The sequence below is a fragment of the Mus musculus genome, chromosome 17 (genome assembly GCF_000001635.26).
Source record: "Mus musculus strain C57BL/6J chromosome 17, GRCm38.p6 C57BL/6J".
In the NCBI taxonomy this organism is placed as follows: domain Eukaryota; kingdom Metazoa; phylum Chordata; class Mammalia; order Rodentia; family Muridae; genus Mus; species Mus musculus.
In genome coordinates this window covers 30,693,761-30,711,170 of record NC_000083.6, presented here as the reverse complement: position 1 = coordinate 30,711,170, position 17,410 = coordinate 30,693,761, and the positions used below count along the sequence as shown (strand labels likewise).

Below are 17,410 nucleotides of genomic sequence, written 5' to 3'. Positions count from 1 at the left end.
AAGGGAAAGCTCATTTAAAAAATAATAAATAAATAAGCCCAAGTTTTCCATACCCATTCCTCTGGTGGTGTACAAATGGCCGATAGAATGGTCACGTGATCAGCTGCTTGATATTGTTAGCAACTGAAAGAAAGACAAGTGCCTGGGGCGCTACGGATGAACCTTGAAAATGAACGCTAAGTTAAAGATTCCTCATGTGGGCCCATGCACCCCACGACTCCATCTACATCAAATATTCAGAAAAGATAAATCCACAGATGTGGAAAGCGCTTCAGGGCTGGGAATGGGGCGGGGGCAGAGAATAAGGAGCTGCTGCTGACAGGCAAGGGGTTTTTTTAGGGAATAACGAGTGTGTTCTATTAGGAGGTCATGATGATTTTTAGACCATTTTGCCGATATATTAGAAACAAAATTGCTGAGTTGCCTGGTTCAGAATGGCCACTCTTCCGGTACGCAGGGTGCATGTCACTAGACTTAATATAGATGACAGATTTTCAAAACTCGAAACGCCTTTTCCGATAAGCCATGACTTAATAGAAAGATAGGATTAGGTAGCATGCTTACAGCTTTGCTCTGTAATTTGTTGAATGAGTATCTCAGGGTGTCAACGCCTTCGGACTCTTCCTTGGTCACTTTGACCTCAAATCTGTTCAAAATGCCGTAGGCTTCCTGCAGAGGGGCAGCAGAGTTCAGAAATACCTCAGGGAAAGCAGCCACCAGCAGCTGAAGATATTTATCCTAAAACCACTACCTCATCCAGGAAGACAGGGAATTCTACTAGCGTGGCTTCTAGAGGTAACGCTGTGGATGTGCCTCTAGCTGCTCAGGGGCTTCCACAGCCAGCGCAGACCCAGGACCACAGGCTCTGAAACCCGCGCTTCCCTGTCAGCCCTGGTGGAGATGTAGGCAGATCCCAATGAGAGACTCCAGCTTAGAAAACATCCTTAGAGCTAGTTTCTGCCTCTCTCCTCCGTGATCTTGGGTCAGTGCCTATGCGATCGTGTCTCATACGTTAAAGCAGGGGTCAGCTATGTAAGGAGCAAATGGAAATGATGTGTATGAACACTCAGCTGGATTTACCAAAAGAATGTTTGCTGAAGAAGTAAATATATGATCATTTATTAAATAGCAAGGGATGGGTGGTCAGCATCCCAGGTTCCCACATACTGAGATCTTAAAAGTAGCAAAATGTGAAGATCGTTAGCTACCAGTGGGCTCAGAAAGCAAACAGTGGTAGCGAGCATCAGGGACTCTGGTAGTTTAGGTGAGAAATGTCCCCCATAGGCTAAGGAATTTGAAAATGCTTAGTCCCCAGTTGGTGACACTGTTTAGGGACGTTGAGAACATCTAGTCTTGCTGGAGGAAATATGTCGCTTGGGAAGGTATTTGAGGACTTAAAGCTTCTCCCTCCTCCTTGTTTGTTCTCTCTGCCTCATGCTAGAAGATGCAAGCTCCCGGCTGCCCGCTCCTGCCATGGTGCTGTAAGGTCCCCAGCCATGACTGGCTCTTATCCCTCTGGAACAGAGAGCCCAAATAAACTCTTCCTTCCATAGTTGCTTTTGGTCATGGGGGAATTTTTGGTTTGGTTTTGGTTTTGGTTTTTTGAGACAAGGTTTCTCTGTGTAACAGAGCCCCTGGCTGTCCTAGACTCCCTTTGTAGGCCAGAATATGAATTTACAGAGCTCTGCCTGCCTCTGCCTTCCAAGGGCTGGGTTTAAAAGCATGCTCTACCAAGCTGGGCTTGGTCACAGTGTTTAGTTACAGCAGCAGAAAGTAACTAATGGAGGTCAGAATGTAACTAATAGAGGTAAGAATGTAACTAATAGAGGTATTAGGAGGAGGCAGAGCCAGTTCCAACTCCTAAGATGCTACAAACTACATGGGAGGATGCTGTCTGAAGAGAACAAACCAAGTAGGAAACCACTTAAGAGTGGTTCTCATCATCACTAAGAGTCAAAACAACTATATATTCCAAATACTATCAATCATAAAATGCTTGTAGTGGAATCTTGATATTCCCCAGTGATCTCTCAGAAGCTACTGAGAATTTACACTGTGGTAATTTACCACTGCTGTAATGAAAGAAAGAACACAGCACTTTCCCCTAACATCCTCTTTTATTCATCTAAGCTCCGCCAGATAACTATTGCATCTACACAGTTTCTCCTGCCCACAGCATGCGTATGCTTATAAGTAAGTCTTACAACTGGTCTCTAGAAGCTAAAGATATTTGTAGAATTTACCTAACAAAGTAGGATTAATATGGGTAGGTGTGGCCAATACCTCCCCCGAAAGATACTGTCATCTGCATCAAACACTGAACATTGCCTATTAAAGTCCTTAGAATGCCCTCAAAGACATCAGCATCAAAAAAGACTATTCCAAGCTGGGCCTTTAATACCAGCACTCGGGAAGCAGAGGCAGGCAGATCTCTGAGATCAAAGCCAGCCTGGTCTATAGAGTGAGTTCTAGGACAGCCAGGGATATACAGAGAACCCAACCTACTTAAAACCCAACCCCACCCCTGCCCAAAAACTATTCCATCCACTAGATGAAGAAATGTATTACAGAATCACTTTTTTTAAAAGTTTGCCTCTATTTTTAAAAGGCATCTCAGGAAAGCAAAATCCAAATCATTGCTCACTTCAATTGGCCCCAAAGTCATGTCCATTTGAATTTCATTATCTCGAATACAAGACAAAGCTTCCATAGCGAATCTGACATCGTCCAAGTCTCGGATGGGTCTGGACAACTTTTTCAAGTATTCGTTGATAAACGTTATCATGTCTGACATTTTCTTCTTATATTCTTCATTTAAGTAGCGACAGAGCAGCATCTTCCACGCTTTGGCCTCGATCGATAAGGCTAACTTCATTGGCTCTGGAGAGGACGGGAAAGCCAAAAGCAGGACTCTGAAATAGTTTGCTGTGTGTGCTGCAGATCCCAGCATCTCAGCCACCCGCCCGCATTTAGTATTCACTGACCACAGGTGACCAATGGTCGGCTGAAGCATGACTAGCCCGTTAGATAGGTCACAAAGTTACGAGACTGCAAAGAATGCTCCCGCTTCCGTGATGTAAATCTGGCTGTGGGAGACGTTTGGCTTTTTTCTGAGAGAGTCTCTCTATGTAGCCATGGCTGCCCTGGAACTCACTCTGAAGACCAGGCTGGCCTCAAACTCAGAGATCCACATGCCACTGCCTTCAATATGGCAGGGTTAAAGGCGTGTGCCGCCACCACCCAGCTGCGAGGAGAGTTTCTAAGTGAAGAGTCCTGGTGCATAAACCTTGCCCAGCTTGGGACACCCTATCATCAGACCCTCCTTAGTCCGTGTAGTTCCCTCTTAGGGAAGCCCCTTTCTGTGGAATGAAACTTGTTGTTTCTCCCAGCAAACCACCGTCCTGGCTTGCCTGTTCTTCTGCTCCTTCCCTGTCCTGTCCACTTGAGAATACTTATATGACAGGACTCTACCCTGACTGGCCATCTCAGCTCAATACAGACTTACATGCACCAATGTGAAGGGTCTTTTCTTGAAAAGTTGGGATGAGAGTTGGGAGTCACTGGGAAGCAAAAAACCCAGAGGGAAGAAGAAAGGCGCAGAGAGAAAGGGTATCCTCAGCCTCCTACACGGTCCCGTGGACCCCTAGTCCACTCTGAAGGTCCAGTGGCATCATGGGTTTTGTGGTATACGTGTTTCACCTTAGCTTTTAAAGATTTCCTTTACTTTTAAATTATGTATTAAGTGTGTGGAGGCATGTACACATGAGAGAAATATACACAAAAGCCAGAAGGAAGCATTAGACTCGGCGGATCCAGACAATTGTGAGTTATCTGACATGGGATCTTGGGAACCAAATGTGAGTCCTCTGCCAGTAACCCTCTCTCCAACCCCTAGCTTTGTATTTTAATGTAGCATGTGGTGGCTGGTCTCTCTAATCCCCACACTCAGAAGACATTGGCAGGAAGATCAGGAGTTCAAGGTCTTCTCCAGCTGTAGAGTCACTTGGAGCTAGCCTGGACTAAAAGAGACTGTCTTAGAAAAACAAAAAATAAAAAAAAAGGAAGGGAAAAGTATATAGATGGCCTAGAACGACTTGGCATTTGCAATATAATACCAAAGCTACTTGCTGAGTCGAATATCATGTCACAGGTCCCATTCTCATGTCCCTTCCATTCAAAGTAAAATATCTTTACCTTGTAATATATATAACTTTATGTAACTCTTAGCTCTAGACCAGACCTCAAGAGTAGTCTGTCTTCATCCTTACCGCAGCCCTTCCCCTCTGGCAGTCACCACTGATACATTGTGAGTACCTAGCTACCAGGTTTCTATGTGCCCAGGTTTGAAGTCAGTTTGCATCCAAATGGGTATGGATAACCATGTATTCACTTCCCCATCACTTCCCCAGGCTCCTCTCTAGGAATCAGAAAGCCTGGCTGCAACCTGTGCTGTCAAACCTCCCTCATCCTTAGAGAAAGCTATGAGAAGGGACCTCAATCCTGCCATGGCTCCCGATTCCTCCTTAGAGGTCCCTCCATGTGGTTGTCTCTCCTTGGCATTAACATTGCTTCTAAGAACCCCTCCCCCACCCCCAGTCCAGCTCAGTGGCCCCCCTTGAGCCTGCATCAGAGACCTGTCGGTAACATTGTTGCAGTTACCTGTGTGCAGTTCCAGGGATCCTACAACAATAATGGGCTTCAGTTCCTTGATCTCTTGCTCAAGGGTGGCATAGTGGAGGATTTCTGATCGGATCTCAGTCAGGGAAGGGTTGTTGGCCAAAAACTCCTGCCAGGTAACACAGCAGTTAATACTTCCTTCACTTCAACATTAGGAGTCTAATGTTCTCACATGGAGCACGTAAGTTATAAACAGCACTTGCTCTGTAGCAGGATTCTCATACAGGGACATGGGGCCCTAAAGCTCTCTGCTAGGAAGCAGCATTTATTTATGCTGGCACTGGCTCAGTGGATTCACATTCAAAGCTCAAGTCCTGAGCACAGCAGGGAGTAGCCATATATGCCTTTCCTTAGTTTCTCTTTATATTTTAGCCCTTGGCTCCCTGTGGTGGTTTAAATTTGCTTGGCCCATTGGGAGTGGTACTGTTAGGAGGCGTGGCCTCATCAGAGGAAGTGTGTTACTGTTGGGGTGGGCTTTGGAAGTCTCTTCCTATGCCCAGGCTCCACCCATTGTGCAAGACAGCTTTCTCCTAGCTGCCTGAGGATGCCAGTCTTCTCCTGGTTGCCCTCAGAACAAGATGTGGAACTCTCAGCTCCTTCAGCGCCATGCCTGCCTGGATGCTGCCATATTTCCCTACCTTGATGATAATGGACTGAACCTCTGAACCTGTAAGCCAGCTCCAATTAAATGGTGTCCTTATAAGAGTTGCCTTGGTTGTAGTGTCTCTTCACAGCAATGGAAACTCTTAGACACTCCCTTACACGGTAGCATATATTCTGATGGGGAGGTCTAAGTTCCAGGGTAATCCAAAGCCACGCACGTGTACACAGATCCTGATTATGTCATGACACGCACTCCCTGTGTGGGGAGGGTCCTAACTACAGCTCATACACTTTCACACTTCTCGGTGCTATGAGACACTGGCTTAGAATAGAACAAGGTATCCTGATAGGGCCTAGGGCTGAAGTCTGCATGAAGGACATCCACAGGACACTGGGACTGGTCAGTCTGGGTTCAAAAGTCTCCTGGCGTCTTCGTCGTGCACTACTCAGCTGGGCCAGTTTGCAAAAGGTCACCGCAGCTGGGCTTGCCAACCGCTGGCCTTCCCTCGTGCAAGGAGAGGGCAGGAAGAAGGGTACCCACAAATACCCAGCCCCTCTCTCCAGCCAACTGAATACAAATCTATCCTGATGGCCTATGGCCTTTAGCATCTCTGGGAGGGGACCGAGCACAGTGGCCGGAGAGAAAGCGCTAAAGGAAGGAGACTTCATCTACACAACCCATGGGAAAGGTATCATCATCGCGGGGCACAGCCCTCACCATACAGCTCTTAGGGTCACCCAGGCTCTGAAAGTAACCAAACTGGTTCCCCAGGGGGAACTTTGGTGGAAATGAGCTTTGGTCTGTCGGTGAGACTTTAAGAGGAAGTAGGTACACGGTTGCCTAGACCAGCCAGAGCCTCATTAGCATTTGCCTCAGGGTATCAGTGTCCTTGGCATTTGTGGGGTCATGTGTTATCCTCCAAAGCCCATCCCACCCCACCCCATCTCCACACACACACATCAAGGGTCAGAAACGAATAGAGCGAAAATAAATAACAAATGCACCAATAAATAAAATGCACATTCAGTGGACAGACACCTTGACTTTCACGTGGCGGTCTTCGATCCAGAGAGTCTTGTACTTCTGAAAGTCCTGCAGGGCCTCAGTGGCCGCCTTCCGGAGAGAATTCACAGAGGAGGACAGGAGGAGCACCAGCTTGGAGATATCCTTGTGCTCTGCCACGCCAGGATAGAAGTTCTTCAGCTTCCTGGCTGGGATGGTTTCTTCAAAAGACCCTGAAAGCAGATGTTTCCAATGTCGAGAGTGTCTCTATTTAACTTTGGAGTGCTCGCTTTCCACCGTGTAGTTCCCAAGAAAAGAAATCAAGCTATTAAACTTGGTGGCAAGCACTTTCACCCATTAAGCCATCTCATTAGCCCCAGATACACTATATACATATATTTTTATAAATATATATTTAAATATTTATATTTTTATTAATTTATTTCTTTAGTGTGCCTATGTATGTGCATGTATGTGTGCCATATTGTGGGGGGTCAGCAGTCAGCTGTAGGAGTCTGTTCTCTCCCTCTACCAGGTGGACCCTGGAGATTTAACTTGGATGGCCAGGCCGGTGAGTAAGCACCTTTTCTTGCTGGGTCATCTCACTTACACCGTCCAGCCCACCCCTACCCCACATCGCCCAACCCTGGCTTTCTTTTTGGAAACAGGATCTCACATATAACCCAGGTTGGCCTTAAACTTGCTACGTAGCCAACAAGGTCCTTAACTTCTGATCTTCCTACTGATACTCCCCTCTTGAGTGTAGGGATGATGGGCATGCACCCCCACCCCACGGTTGTCACCATTGACCTTCGCTTGGCCAGTGTAACACTTTAAATATATATACATATACATGCATGTGTGTGTGTGTGTGTGTGTGTGTGTGTGTGTGTGTGTGTGTGTGTGTATCAATTAAAAAAGCATGAGGCTAGGGCTGGAAAGATGACTCAGTGGTTAAAAGCACCGACTGCTCTTCCAGAGGTCCTGAGTTCAATTCCTAGCAACCACATGGTGGCTCACAACCATCTGTAATGGGATCCGATACCCTCTTCTGGTGTATCTGAAGACAGCTACAGTATACTCATATACATGAAATAGATAAACCTTAAAAAAATAAAGCATGAGGCTTCACATGAAATTATAGACTCCCAGTTTCTCCTTTGAAACAGGATAAATGCATGATTAGGGGGCCCATGTTCCTGCACCAGAACAATAGCCCAGCAACTGTGATGTCTACCCAGTTGCCAGCAATCCCATGTGCTCTATTGCCGAATTAGATTTAAGCAAAATAAAATGCAAAGTGCTGGCTGAGTTTGATTGGCTGGCTGACTGATGCTGTGGTGTGCTTCGGTAGGTCAGTGTTCTGTATTACTGAGAACTTCACTGTATAAGATTACATCTGAGGCTGGAGAGACAGCTCAACAGTATAGAGCGAGCTGGGTCCATTCCCAGAACCCACTCATGATGGCTCAGAACCATTTGAAACTCCATTTCTAGGGACCTCTGTGCTCTGTTCCGACCAGGCACATATGGAGTACACATATATGCATGCAGGTAAAACACCCGTACACATAAAATCAACCTGAAAAACCCACATTAAGTCCATATTTGCTTTTTCATTCTCATTTTGAGACATCTGTTAGCCACTTGCAGCTGTTACCCATCATGCATCTGTGAAAGGCACAAAGGCTTATGGGACCACAAGGAATGCTGAGAGGAAGATCAGCGCTGAGATTTGTCTTCACCCTTCGCCTTTCAGAGTTACTGCACAACAATAATAAAACGACAAACCTGCTTCTCCTAGGACCAAACACTAGGAAGAAGTACTTGTGTGTCATGCTACGGATGAAAGAGGGAGCAGTTGTGGTTTTAACAATGGAAAAATTAATAAGCAAACACAAACCAGGTGACCTGGTGCATGTCTATAATCCTAGCACGTGGGAGGGGACAGCAAGATGACTAGGAGTTCAAGGTTATCTTTGGCCCCATAGAATGTTTGAAGCAAGCCTTGCTACATGAGACCTCTTGCCTTAAAAATATAGGTATACTTTTATATGCATACATAATTTATATATAATTTATACTATATATAATTGTGTGTATATATATATATATACTTAAATACTTTGATATATAAGTACATATACTATATACTATATATACTTATATATAGTACATGTACTATATATAAGCATATAATTATAAAAGTACTTTTATGCTTATAAAAGTATATAAACTTCTATATAATTATATATATTATAAACACATATATATATACTACATATATACCTATACAGTGAATATTATATGTACACGCACACATATATATGCATAGTACATATATCACATACTATATAGTATATATTTATGTATGCTATCTTATACTATATACACTATATTATATAGATATAATGTATACTAAACATATTATATACTATATACTATGCTTATTAACTTATATATATTATATACATATATATATACACAGTATATATATATACTTATGTATACTAGATCTACTAATATATACAAGTATATATAAAGGTATATAGTATATATACTTATATATATAATATATAAATATTAAAGGAAAGAGAGAGAGAGAAAATGGGGGTGCTAGAGAGATGTCTCAATGGCTAACAGCAACTGCTCTCTTGCAGAAGACCCAGGTTCTATTACCAACATCCATATCAGGAGGCAACCCCCTTTGACTCCAGCTCCAGGGTCTCACTGATGCCCTCTTCAGGCCTCTGGGAGCACCTGCACTCACATGCACATGCACACACATTTTGCTTTAACTTTTTCTCTTCTCTCACTGTGCCAGGAATCTTAATGGAGGTGTTTCTGTTTTCTTACTCTCTTCCTTTTTCAGTGGTTTCCCCGAGGCTGGGGGTTGGTCGGAGCCACGAGAATTGTTCTGGAAAGACTTTATCTGCCTGACCTGCTGCTGTCCCCAGTGGGCAACTCCTCTGCTGACCTCCAGGGTCAACTGGATCATGCGATTGATGGCTTGCTGAATGTCATCCAGGCTGGGAACCATCACCTGTGGAAATCAGCAGCATTTATATAATTCTCCTCAACCCACCTCATTCTACAAATCTAACTCCCCATGGTCAGCAAGAGACAGTGGCAGACTATTGTGAGATGACGGTTGTGCCAGGAAATGCTGCAGATATCCTGCATCCTGGAGAATGCCCAGTTCTTCCCACTGCTGCTGGCCAAACGGTCAAGGGATCCACACTGTGATTTCTTTTGCTTCTTTGAAATGTGTTGAAGTATCTGCAGAGCTTTCCTCTAGGAGGTCAGACTGATCAATGTGGTCTTAGGAGGGTCCCCAGGCTGTTCCTGGGGGCCCCCACGACTACCCCAGGAGGCCTAGAGTTCCAGGCAGGAGTGAACAGCTGGGGCTACCCTGGGAAGCTCAGGAAGTTCACGACGCTGAGGGCAGACTCCTTTCGTTCCATGCTACAATATTCATCGGAGTGCCTTGTGATCCCTATGATGATTTTATTTTAATGTCTAAAGAAAAATCAAGGTGATTTCTACTTGCTACTAGATGGCGGACTAAATCTTTACTCCTACACCTGCTTGGAAGACACCATGAGGCATTGGGGGTGGGGGAGGGGAGTGTGCGTGTCCGTGTGCGTGTGTGAGTTCATGTGTGTATTGCTGGGGATCAAACCCAGTTCCTCTTTATACACTAAGCAAATGTTCTACCCCTGAGCTATAACTCAGCTCAAAAGTTTTAATGATAGATATAAGTGGTGACATTTTTATTTTTATTCAAGACTAGGGCAAGGGTGGAGAGATGGCTCAGTGGTTAAGAGCACTGACTGCTCTTCCAAAGATCCTGAGTTCAAAACCCAGAAGCCACATGGTGGCTCACAACCATTCGTAATGAGATCTGATGGCCTCTTTTGGGGTGTCTGAAGACAGCTACAGTGTATTTACATATAATAAATAAATAAATCTTAAAAAAAAAAAAACTAGGGTAAGTAAAAAGAAAAGTATGAGCTCAGAGATTAAGAAACTGTACCTCTTGATAAGCCCTAAATTTGGTTCCCAGCACCCATGCTGGGTGGCTCACAACCACCTGTTAAGTCCAGCTTCAGGGGGCTCTAGTGCTCTTTGCTGGCCCCCATGAGTACTGCACCCACGCCATGTATATACACACACACACACACACACACACACACACACACATACAGAAATAATAAACTTTTAAAATAAAATAAAAACACATAGAAGCAAGGTCTTACTGTAAATTAAAGTACAATTCTCACATAGAGATATTTTTTTTTATTTTTATATAGTTACTCATTTTTGCAACACTGGGGACCTAAAGCCTCACCATCTAAACACTCACCTAAATGCTGCTGTGTTTCAAAAATACATTATCAGACTACTGCTGCAAATAAGACTCACCACATTAGGGATTGCAAGGTGCACTTCAGTTTTTATGAAGGAAACGATGTCCTCTGACCGCCTCCGCCCTTGGCTAGAATGAACAGATAGTTTAGCTGGTAAGTGTTAGCTCAACTTCAGTTGCTCACACTGTGCATTTCCGTCCTAAAAGTAAAGACCATCTTTAACCCTGGAAAAGCAAATGCCCCCAAACCAAAGCTTGGGGATCATCAAAAGGAGGAAGCAGAAAGAAAGTAAGAGCTGGAGGATGGGGGCTGGAGAGATGGCTCAGCGGGTAAGAGCACGGACTACTCTTCCAGAGGTCCTGAGTTCAATTCCCAGAAACCACATGGTGGCTCACAACCATCTGTAATGAGAGCTGATGCCCTCTTCTGCTGTGTCTGAAGACAGTGAGAGTGTACCCACATATATGAAATAAATATGACCAGAACAAGTGGAGGCCAGAGCAAGCGGGGCAGACTGAGCAAGCTGGAGCGAGTGGGGCTGGAGCAAGCGGGGCTGGGGGAAAAAAGCTGAAGGGTGGGGGGAGGTACTAGGAAGTACTGTCTTATGGACATGACATGACTATTGCATTCATCAGTTTGCTGCACCCAATGGCTACCTACGCAAGACCTGAATAAGCTCAAGGCAAGATTGGTCAACACTAAGCACCAGGCACAGACGAGACTCACAGGTGACCAAGAAAAAGAAGCCATGAAGGGGGGTGCATTGGGAGTGCCTGGGGAGAGTGGGAAGAAGGGGTTGGAAGGTAGATATGATCGTGGACATTGTTTACATGTGTAAAGCTGCCCTAGAGAGCAATAAAAGTCATGGTATTGCTAAGAGACATTTTTAAAATGACAAATTACACCAAAAGAATGCTATTCATCATAGATCCATAAGTAGCACAGGACCGAAAGGCATCACATTGATATTCTCGGAGGTAAAATATTAATCATGCATACATTTCCTAGTATTTGAATGCAGGCTTCCCCTCAGTAATAACTAACCATACAAAGTCAGTGAACGGCATTCTTTTGCAAGACAAAGATTTAGACTAAGTCCCCGGTAGGCAGAGAGATAGGGAGAAGGGCCATGGCTATATAATAAAAGTGGTCAGTTTCCAACATAGCTGAAATCTTCCTCACCCTCTCTACTTGAGACCAAACCCTGGCAGTTTAAAACAAAGGCCTTGTAGACTTCCAGTCTCTCACCAGAAGGCCCCCTGCTGATGGACTGGCCCAATAAGTTCAAGGCTAGACCAGAACATGTCACACAACAGTTCTGGACCAATCGATTATCCTATCGTTCTTCAAACTGACCAAGTCTAAATTAGGGAAGGAAAACTCTACAGAGGCTTTAAAAGCCTAGCCCTTGAGCCGAGACTGGATTTGCTGGCTTTCTGAGTGGCCCTCTGCTTTACAGAGGGACTTTTTCCTCTGTGTACTGCCTGTGCATGTGTGCCTTCACCCACATAACTCTTTCTTCAACTGCTGATGGTGTCTGCAGTCTTTGAGACTTCTCTGCTGTTACCTGCTGTACTTGAGATTTTTCCAACCTTTCAATTAGCAAAGAAACGAAATCTAATTAAGAGCACCTAGGTTAGTGGTTCTCAACCTTCCTAATTCTATGACTCTTTAAGACAGTTGTTCATGTTGTGGTGACCCCCCTCCCCAAGCATAAAGTTATTTTGTTGCTACTTCATAGCTGTAATTTTGTTACTGTTATGAATGGTAATATAATATAAATCTAATATGTATGATGTCTGATATGCTACTCCCAATAGGGTCCGAATCACAGGTTGAAAACCACTACTCTATAGACTATCACTTTGCAACAATAGAGGCCACCACCAACAAACACCATACTTTATGTTACTTATCTATTATTTGTCTATTTTTATATGACTAAGATTAAAATGAGGCCTTTGTGTATGCTAGAAAGTATTCTGCTACTGAGCTATATCCCCAGTCTTCATTTTCTTTTTTACGTTGAGATGTGGTCTCACTAACTTGTCCAGGGCTGCCCTTGAACTGACTGTAGCCCAGGCTGACCTTGAACCTGTGATCCTCCTGCCTTAAGTGCCTGGAAATACAGGTTTGTGCCACCAGACCCAGGTTCATATACTTTTTAATAGACACTTCTACACGATTTTACAAGGAAGAAATAAATTGTTATGGTCCATTTTCTGTATGAGGTATGGTGGAAGTCCTTCCAGTCACAGGGAAGCAGGAGATGCTAGGGTTCTCCCCAGCTGGCAGCTGGAGTAGCTTGTCTCTGAACTCTAAGAGCTGCCATGAAGCCTGCAGCAAGGGCAGTCCTAAGCCAAAAATTGTTCATAGGCTACAGCTCTGTAGCTAAAGCAATAGGATGGTGAATTTGGCACAGGGACAAGTCCTGGTCTGTGGAGAGAGAAGATGGGATATTTTACAACCAGGAGGCTTTAAAAACCATTGCCGTGCCCTGAAGAGGACAGGAACTCTGCAAGAAGACCAATAGAGTCAGCTAACCTGGACCCTTGGGGCTGTCAGAAACTGAACCACAAACCAAAGAACATACATAGGCTGGAATTAGGCCTCCCTGCACATTTATAGCAGATGTGCAGCTTGGTCTTCATGTGGGTCCCAAACAACTAGAGTGAGGGGCTATCCTAAAAGCTATGGCCTATCTGTGGGATATGTTGTTCTAGCTGGGCTGCCTTGTCTGGCCTGACTGGGAGAATAAGTGCCTAGCCTCACAGAGACTTGAAACGTCAAGGTGTGTGTGTGCGTGCGGGGGTGGGGGGTGAGGGGTGTGTACCCAGGGGATGTCCCACCCATTCAGAAGAGAAGGGGAGGGAGGCATGGGGGAAGGATTGTGGAAGAAGGTGATGCAGTGAGGGGCAGTGAGTGGGGTGTAAAGTAAATAAGTAAAAATGAAAATTAAATTGAAAATGAAAAGAGAGAAAGAAAGAAAGGAAGAAAGAGACAGACAGACAGACAGACAGACAGGAATTGTCTTGGGCCAAATCAGCATGCCAGCCCATTTTTGCCTTTCTAGGCAGGCTCTCCTTTCTGCAAAATGTTATATTAACAACTGCTTCAATTCATCTGATCTCTTGAATTTGTTATTTCCTTATTTTCCACAGACAGGATGTCCCAGTCAAAGCCTTCCAGAAACTGCTGTTTAAACAATGACACTCACTTACAGACACAGACACACAGGCACACACAGAGAGATGAGACCTCTGCCTCCATACCCATCGCTCTCCAAGACAGGGGTATTTGAAAAATGCAGACTTTTCATTCTGTCTCTCCTTTTGAGTGTAAGAAATGCTGTCTCTAGGGCAAGAACACCCACTCCATCCTTGTGTGAGCACCAGAAGAGAGGCATGAACCAAAAGGGAGTTAAGAACATTGGTTCAAAAGCTAGCAGGGAGCTGGGTTCTCATCAATTCGGTCCTCCTTACAATGAGGAGCCAGTGACTAGGGTGACTAACTCAGTCTCCTGGGGAGATCCAATAAAACGGGAAGGGGGGAAGGCTAAGACACAAAGGGCTCAATCTGAGAACAAGAAAAAGCACCCTCAAGTGCAAGCAAGACGCTCAAGCAGAAGAGACCCCATATAACCAACCCAATCAGGGTCAAGAGGGTGGCCCCACATCCTGCTCCCCAGTCCCTCCCCTGCCTCCTGCTGGCTGCAGGCGCAGGCTGCAAAACCTCCCCCCTCTTCACAGGGCTATAAGAAGAAACACCCACCCACCCTCCCTGACCCACAACCAACCCTCCACTCCCCCTCCCCTATGCCCTTCTGCCTCATAGGCCTAATTCCTCTTCAGAGCCTCTACCTTGCTGTCTCTGGTGCTGGAGTCTGAACTGCCCAGAGCCTCTCTCCAAGCTACTATCTATCTGCCCATGGAGTTAATAAACTTCTCCCCACCAACAATCACACCTAGGGACATTCAGTGGTGTGCTCAAACCCTGGTGCACACAAAGCACAGGGTTTGCATGGCTGTAATTTCAGCACTTGGGAAGCAGAGTTGAGAGAAGTTATCCAAGTTAGCTACCTGTGGTGGTTTGCATATGCTTGGCCCAGGGAGTGGCACTATGAGAAGGCGTGGCCTTATGGGAGGAAGTGTGTCACTGTGGGGGTGGGCACCTAGACCCTTCTCCTAACCATATGAGAGCCAGTCTTCTCCTGTCTGCCTTTGAATGAAGATACCTGGATGCTGCCATGCTCCTGCCTTGATGATTATGGACTAAACCTCTGAACCTGTAAGCCAGCCCCAGTTAAATGCTGTCCTTTATAAGAGTTGCCTTGGTCATGGATTCTGCTCACAGCAGTAAAACCCTAACAGAGACACTATGGCAATAGCTAAGCTTGGTTGTCAGCAGATGAGCACTCCTGTGAAGGGTTTTGCTTGACTGGATTATCTGAACCAGGAAGATCCACCCTAAGTCTGGGCACCACTTCAGGTGGCCACCCACATATAAGGACATGGAAGAAGGGAACTTGGCCTTATGCCTGCTCACTTTCACTCCTGCTGACAAATCCACCTATTCTGCGGCAGCAGCCTCCATTCACTGATATTAACAACACCAGCTTCCTCAGAAATCCAACACACACCCAAGACCAACAGCCCTCCAGGTATCCTCCAGGCCTTCAGCATCAGGTGGGGGCAGCAGAGACATCTAGCCTCATGGACTGAACAACTACTGGATTCTCAGCCTCTTCAGTTTGAGACAGCTGTTATTGAACTACCTGGGTGGCAGGTTGTAAGTCAATCTAATAAACTCCTTTTAACATTGTGTGTGTATGTGTGTGTGTCTGTGTGTGTGCATGTGTCTTGTTCATTCTCTCTGTCTCCCTGTCTTTTCGTCTATCTCTCTCTCTCACGCCCCTTCTCTGAGATGGCCTTTTGCTCTCTCCCCTCCCCCAATAAACCTCATGCCTTAGATCTGTTACATGGCATGAGCTCTTAGCAACACACCTTGACCCCTAATCTGGAAGGACATCTTTTTTGCTACCTTATCCTAACATATATTATTAATTATAATATTATTTATTATATACTATGTATGTTATATATCTTTTTATATATTGATAATAAATACACATATTTATTATATATATTATATTATCAGTTCTGTTCCTTTAGAAAATGCTAGCATAGCTACATAGACCCTATCTCAAAAATAAATAAGCAGAAAAATAATAAAATAAAGATACCATTGAATTACATTATTACAGGCAGTTTACCCGACATCTTTAACACACTTTCAACTTGCCTTCCGACAAATATTCTCCTTTTCATTGTGTCCAAAGATAAGCGCGTCGCCTTCTGTAGGCTGTCTAGTAATTGATGCGAGAAGAAAGCGTATACCTCCTTACATTCCTATAATAAGAAATCATGTTACATTTAATACCAGACGTGAACCCCTAACATCCCCCAAAGCAACAACAGCTCAATATTTAAAATGGCATGTGAACAGTAAGAAAGAACAAACTATGCAATTTCAATGACGCTGGGAAATGAATTCAACCCTGCATTCCTCGCCTGGTTTTCTTCAGACAAATACATAACAAGTATCTGTTAACAGGGTATGAGGAGCGAGCGCTTGCAGAAATGGCCTAGCAAGCCACATGAGGCCAGAGTGGGAAGCAGAGATGCAAACCCAAGTGTGCAAACAAATCCATGTTTGTTCACTATTCCATGAAGCATGTCAAAACTTGAATGCGAGGTTTCTCGATGCCCGGTGAAGGGGTCGGGCAGAGGGGACACACACATCTTTCTCCTCAGCAGGTAGGTATGATGAATCCAGGCTCTATTGTCTTTTATCATTGTTGTTCCGTTGGTCATGATTGGAATCAAACCCAGGTCACTTCTGCACAATAGCCCAGTCCTAGAACCCCGGAGCCTCCAGATGGTCTACCATGAGTCACACACAGGGCCAGGTTCCACCTCTCGCTACTGAGGAACCCTGGCCCCTTTACGTCTGGTGGGAAAGGCAGGTTCAGTTGGAGGTGGGGGGGTGGGGGCAGAAAAGTTATCAGAACTAACAGGAGTGCCAAGCTTTTCACCACGGTCCTGGCTTCTGATGGATTATCCAGCTCAACCGCAGATACAATCAGAATCTGCTGGAGGCCACTCTGGCAGCAGCACAGAGGCTGGTGCAGTGACCACGCCCATCAGTCGGAGGGACCAATGAGGCTAAAGCCTTGCGCTCGCAAACTCACACACACATATAAATAATAGATCTTGTCTGAACCCATAACAGAAAAAAAACAAAAACAAAAAACAGCACATAGCTTTTTCTGAATCCCACCTTCCGTCAGACCCCAACTAGTTGCGGACCTGCCCCGGAGCAGCCTCACTGGCTTTATCTACTATCTTATGAGTCGCTTGTCCACAAAACCTCATGAGTTTAGCCCGCAATAAATACCTTTTTAAATTCATCTTCTTTATCATTGGTGTCGACCTCCATCGTCGTCGATTCAAAGTCGAGGCCTTCGGTCTCTTCTGCCTCACTTCCAAAGACAACGCGCTTCCTCTGCTCTGGACACAGAGGCCAAAACGGAAACGCAACACTTGAGATTTCAGGGTTACAGTTTATCCCATGTGACCAAACCTTACTAGGAAGCTTTTTATTGGTTTTTCTTCTTTCGTCTTTATTTTATGTATATGGGTGAGTTTTGCCTGAGGGGAATGTGTGTGCCCAAATATGTGGAGGGCAGAAGGGAGCT

General features: G+C 45.0%; 1 protein-coding gene across 5 annotated transcripts in view; it reads right to left on the bottom strand.

The window, feature by feature from the left end:
* Nucleotides 1-17,410, bottom strand: part of Dnah8 (dynein, axonemal, heavy chain 8) — a 248,828-nt gene that overhangs the window by 164,592 nt on the left and 66,826 nt on the right. For all 5 annotated transcript variants that reach the window (XM_030249467.1, NM_013811.3, XM_006523588.3 and 2 more), the window contains 8 exons: nucleotides 17,110-17,222; nucleotides 15,955-16,061; nucleotides 10,709-10,781; nucleotides 9,140-9,326; nucleotides 6,320-6,516; nucleotides 4,660-4,786; nucleotides 2,645-2,880; nucleotides 565-669 (listed from right to left, as the gene is read on the bottom strand). In XM_030249467.1, the coding sequence (XP_030105327.1) occupies nucleotides 565-669; nucleotides 2,645-2,880; nucleotides 4,660-4,786; nucleotides 6,320-6,516; nucleotides 9,140-9,326; nucleotides 10,709-10,781; nucleotides 15,955-16,061; nucleotides 17,110-17,222 (1,145 nt within the window). The remainder of the gene's footprint in view (nucleotides 1-564; nucleotides 670-2,644; nucleotides 2,881-4,659; nucleotides 4,787-6,319; nucleotides 6,517-9,139; nucleotides 9,327-10,708; nucleotides 10,782-15,954; nucleotides 16,062-17,109; nucleotides 17,223-17,410) is intronic.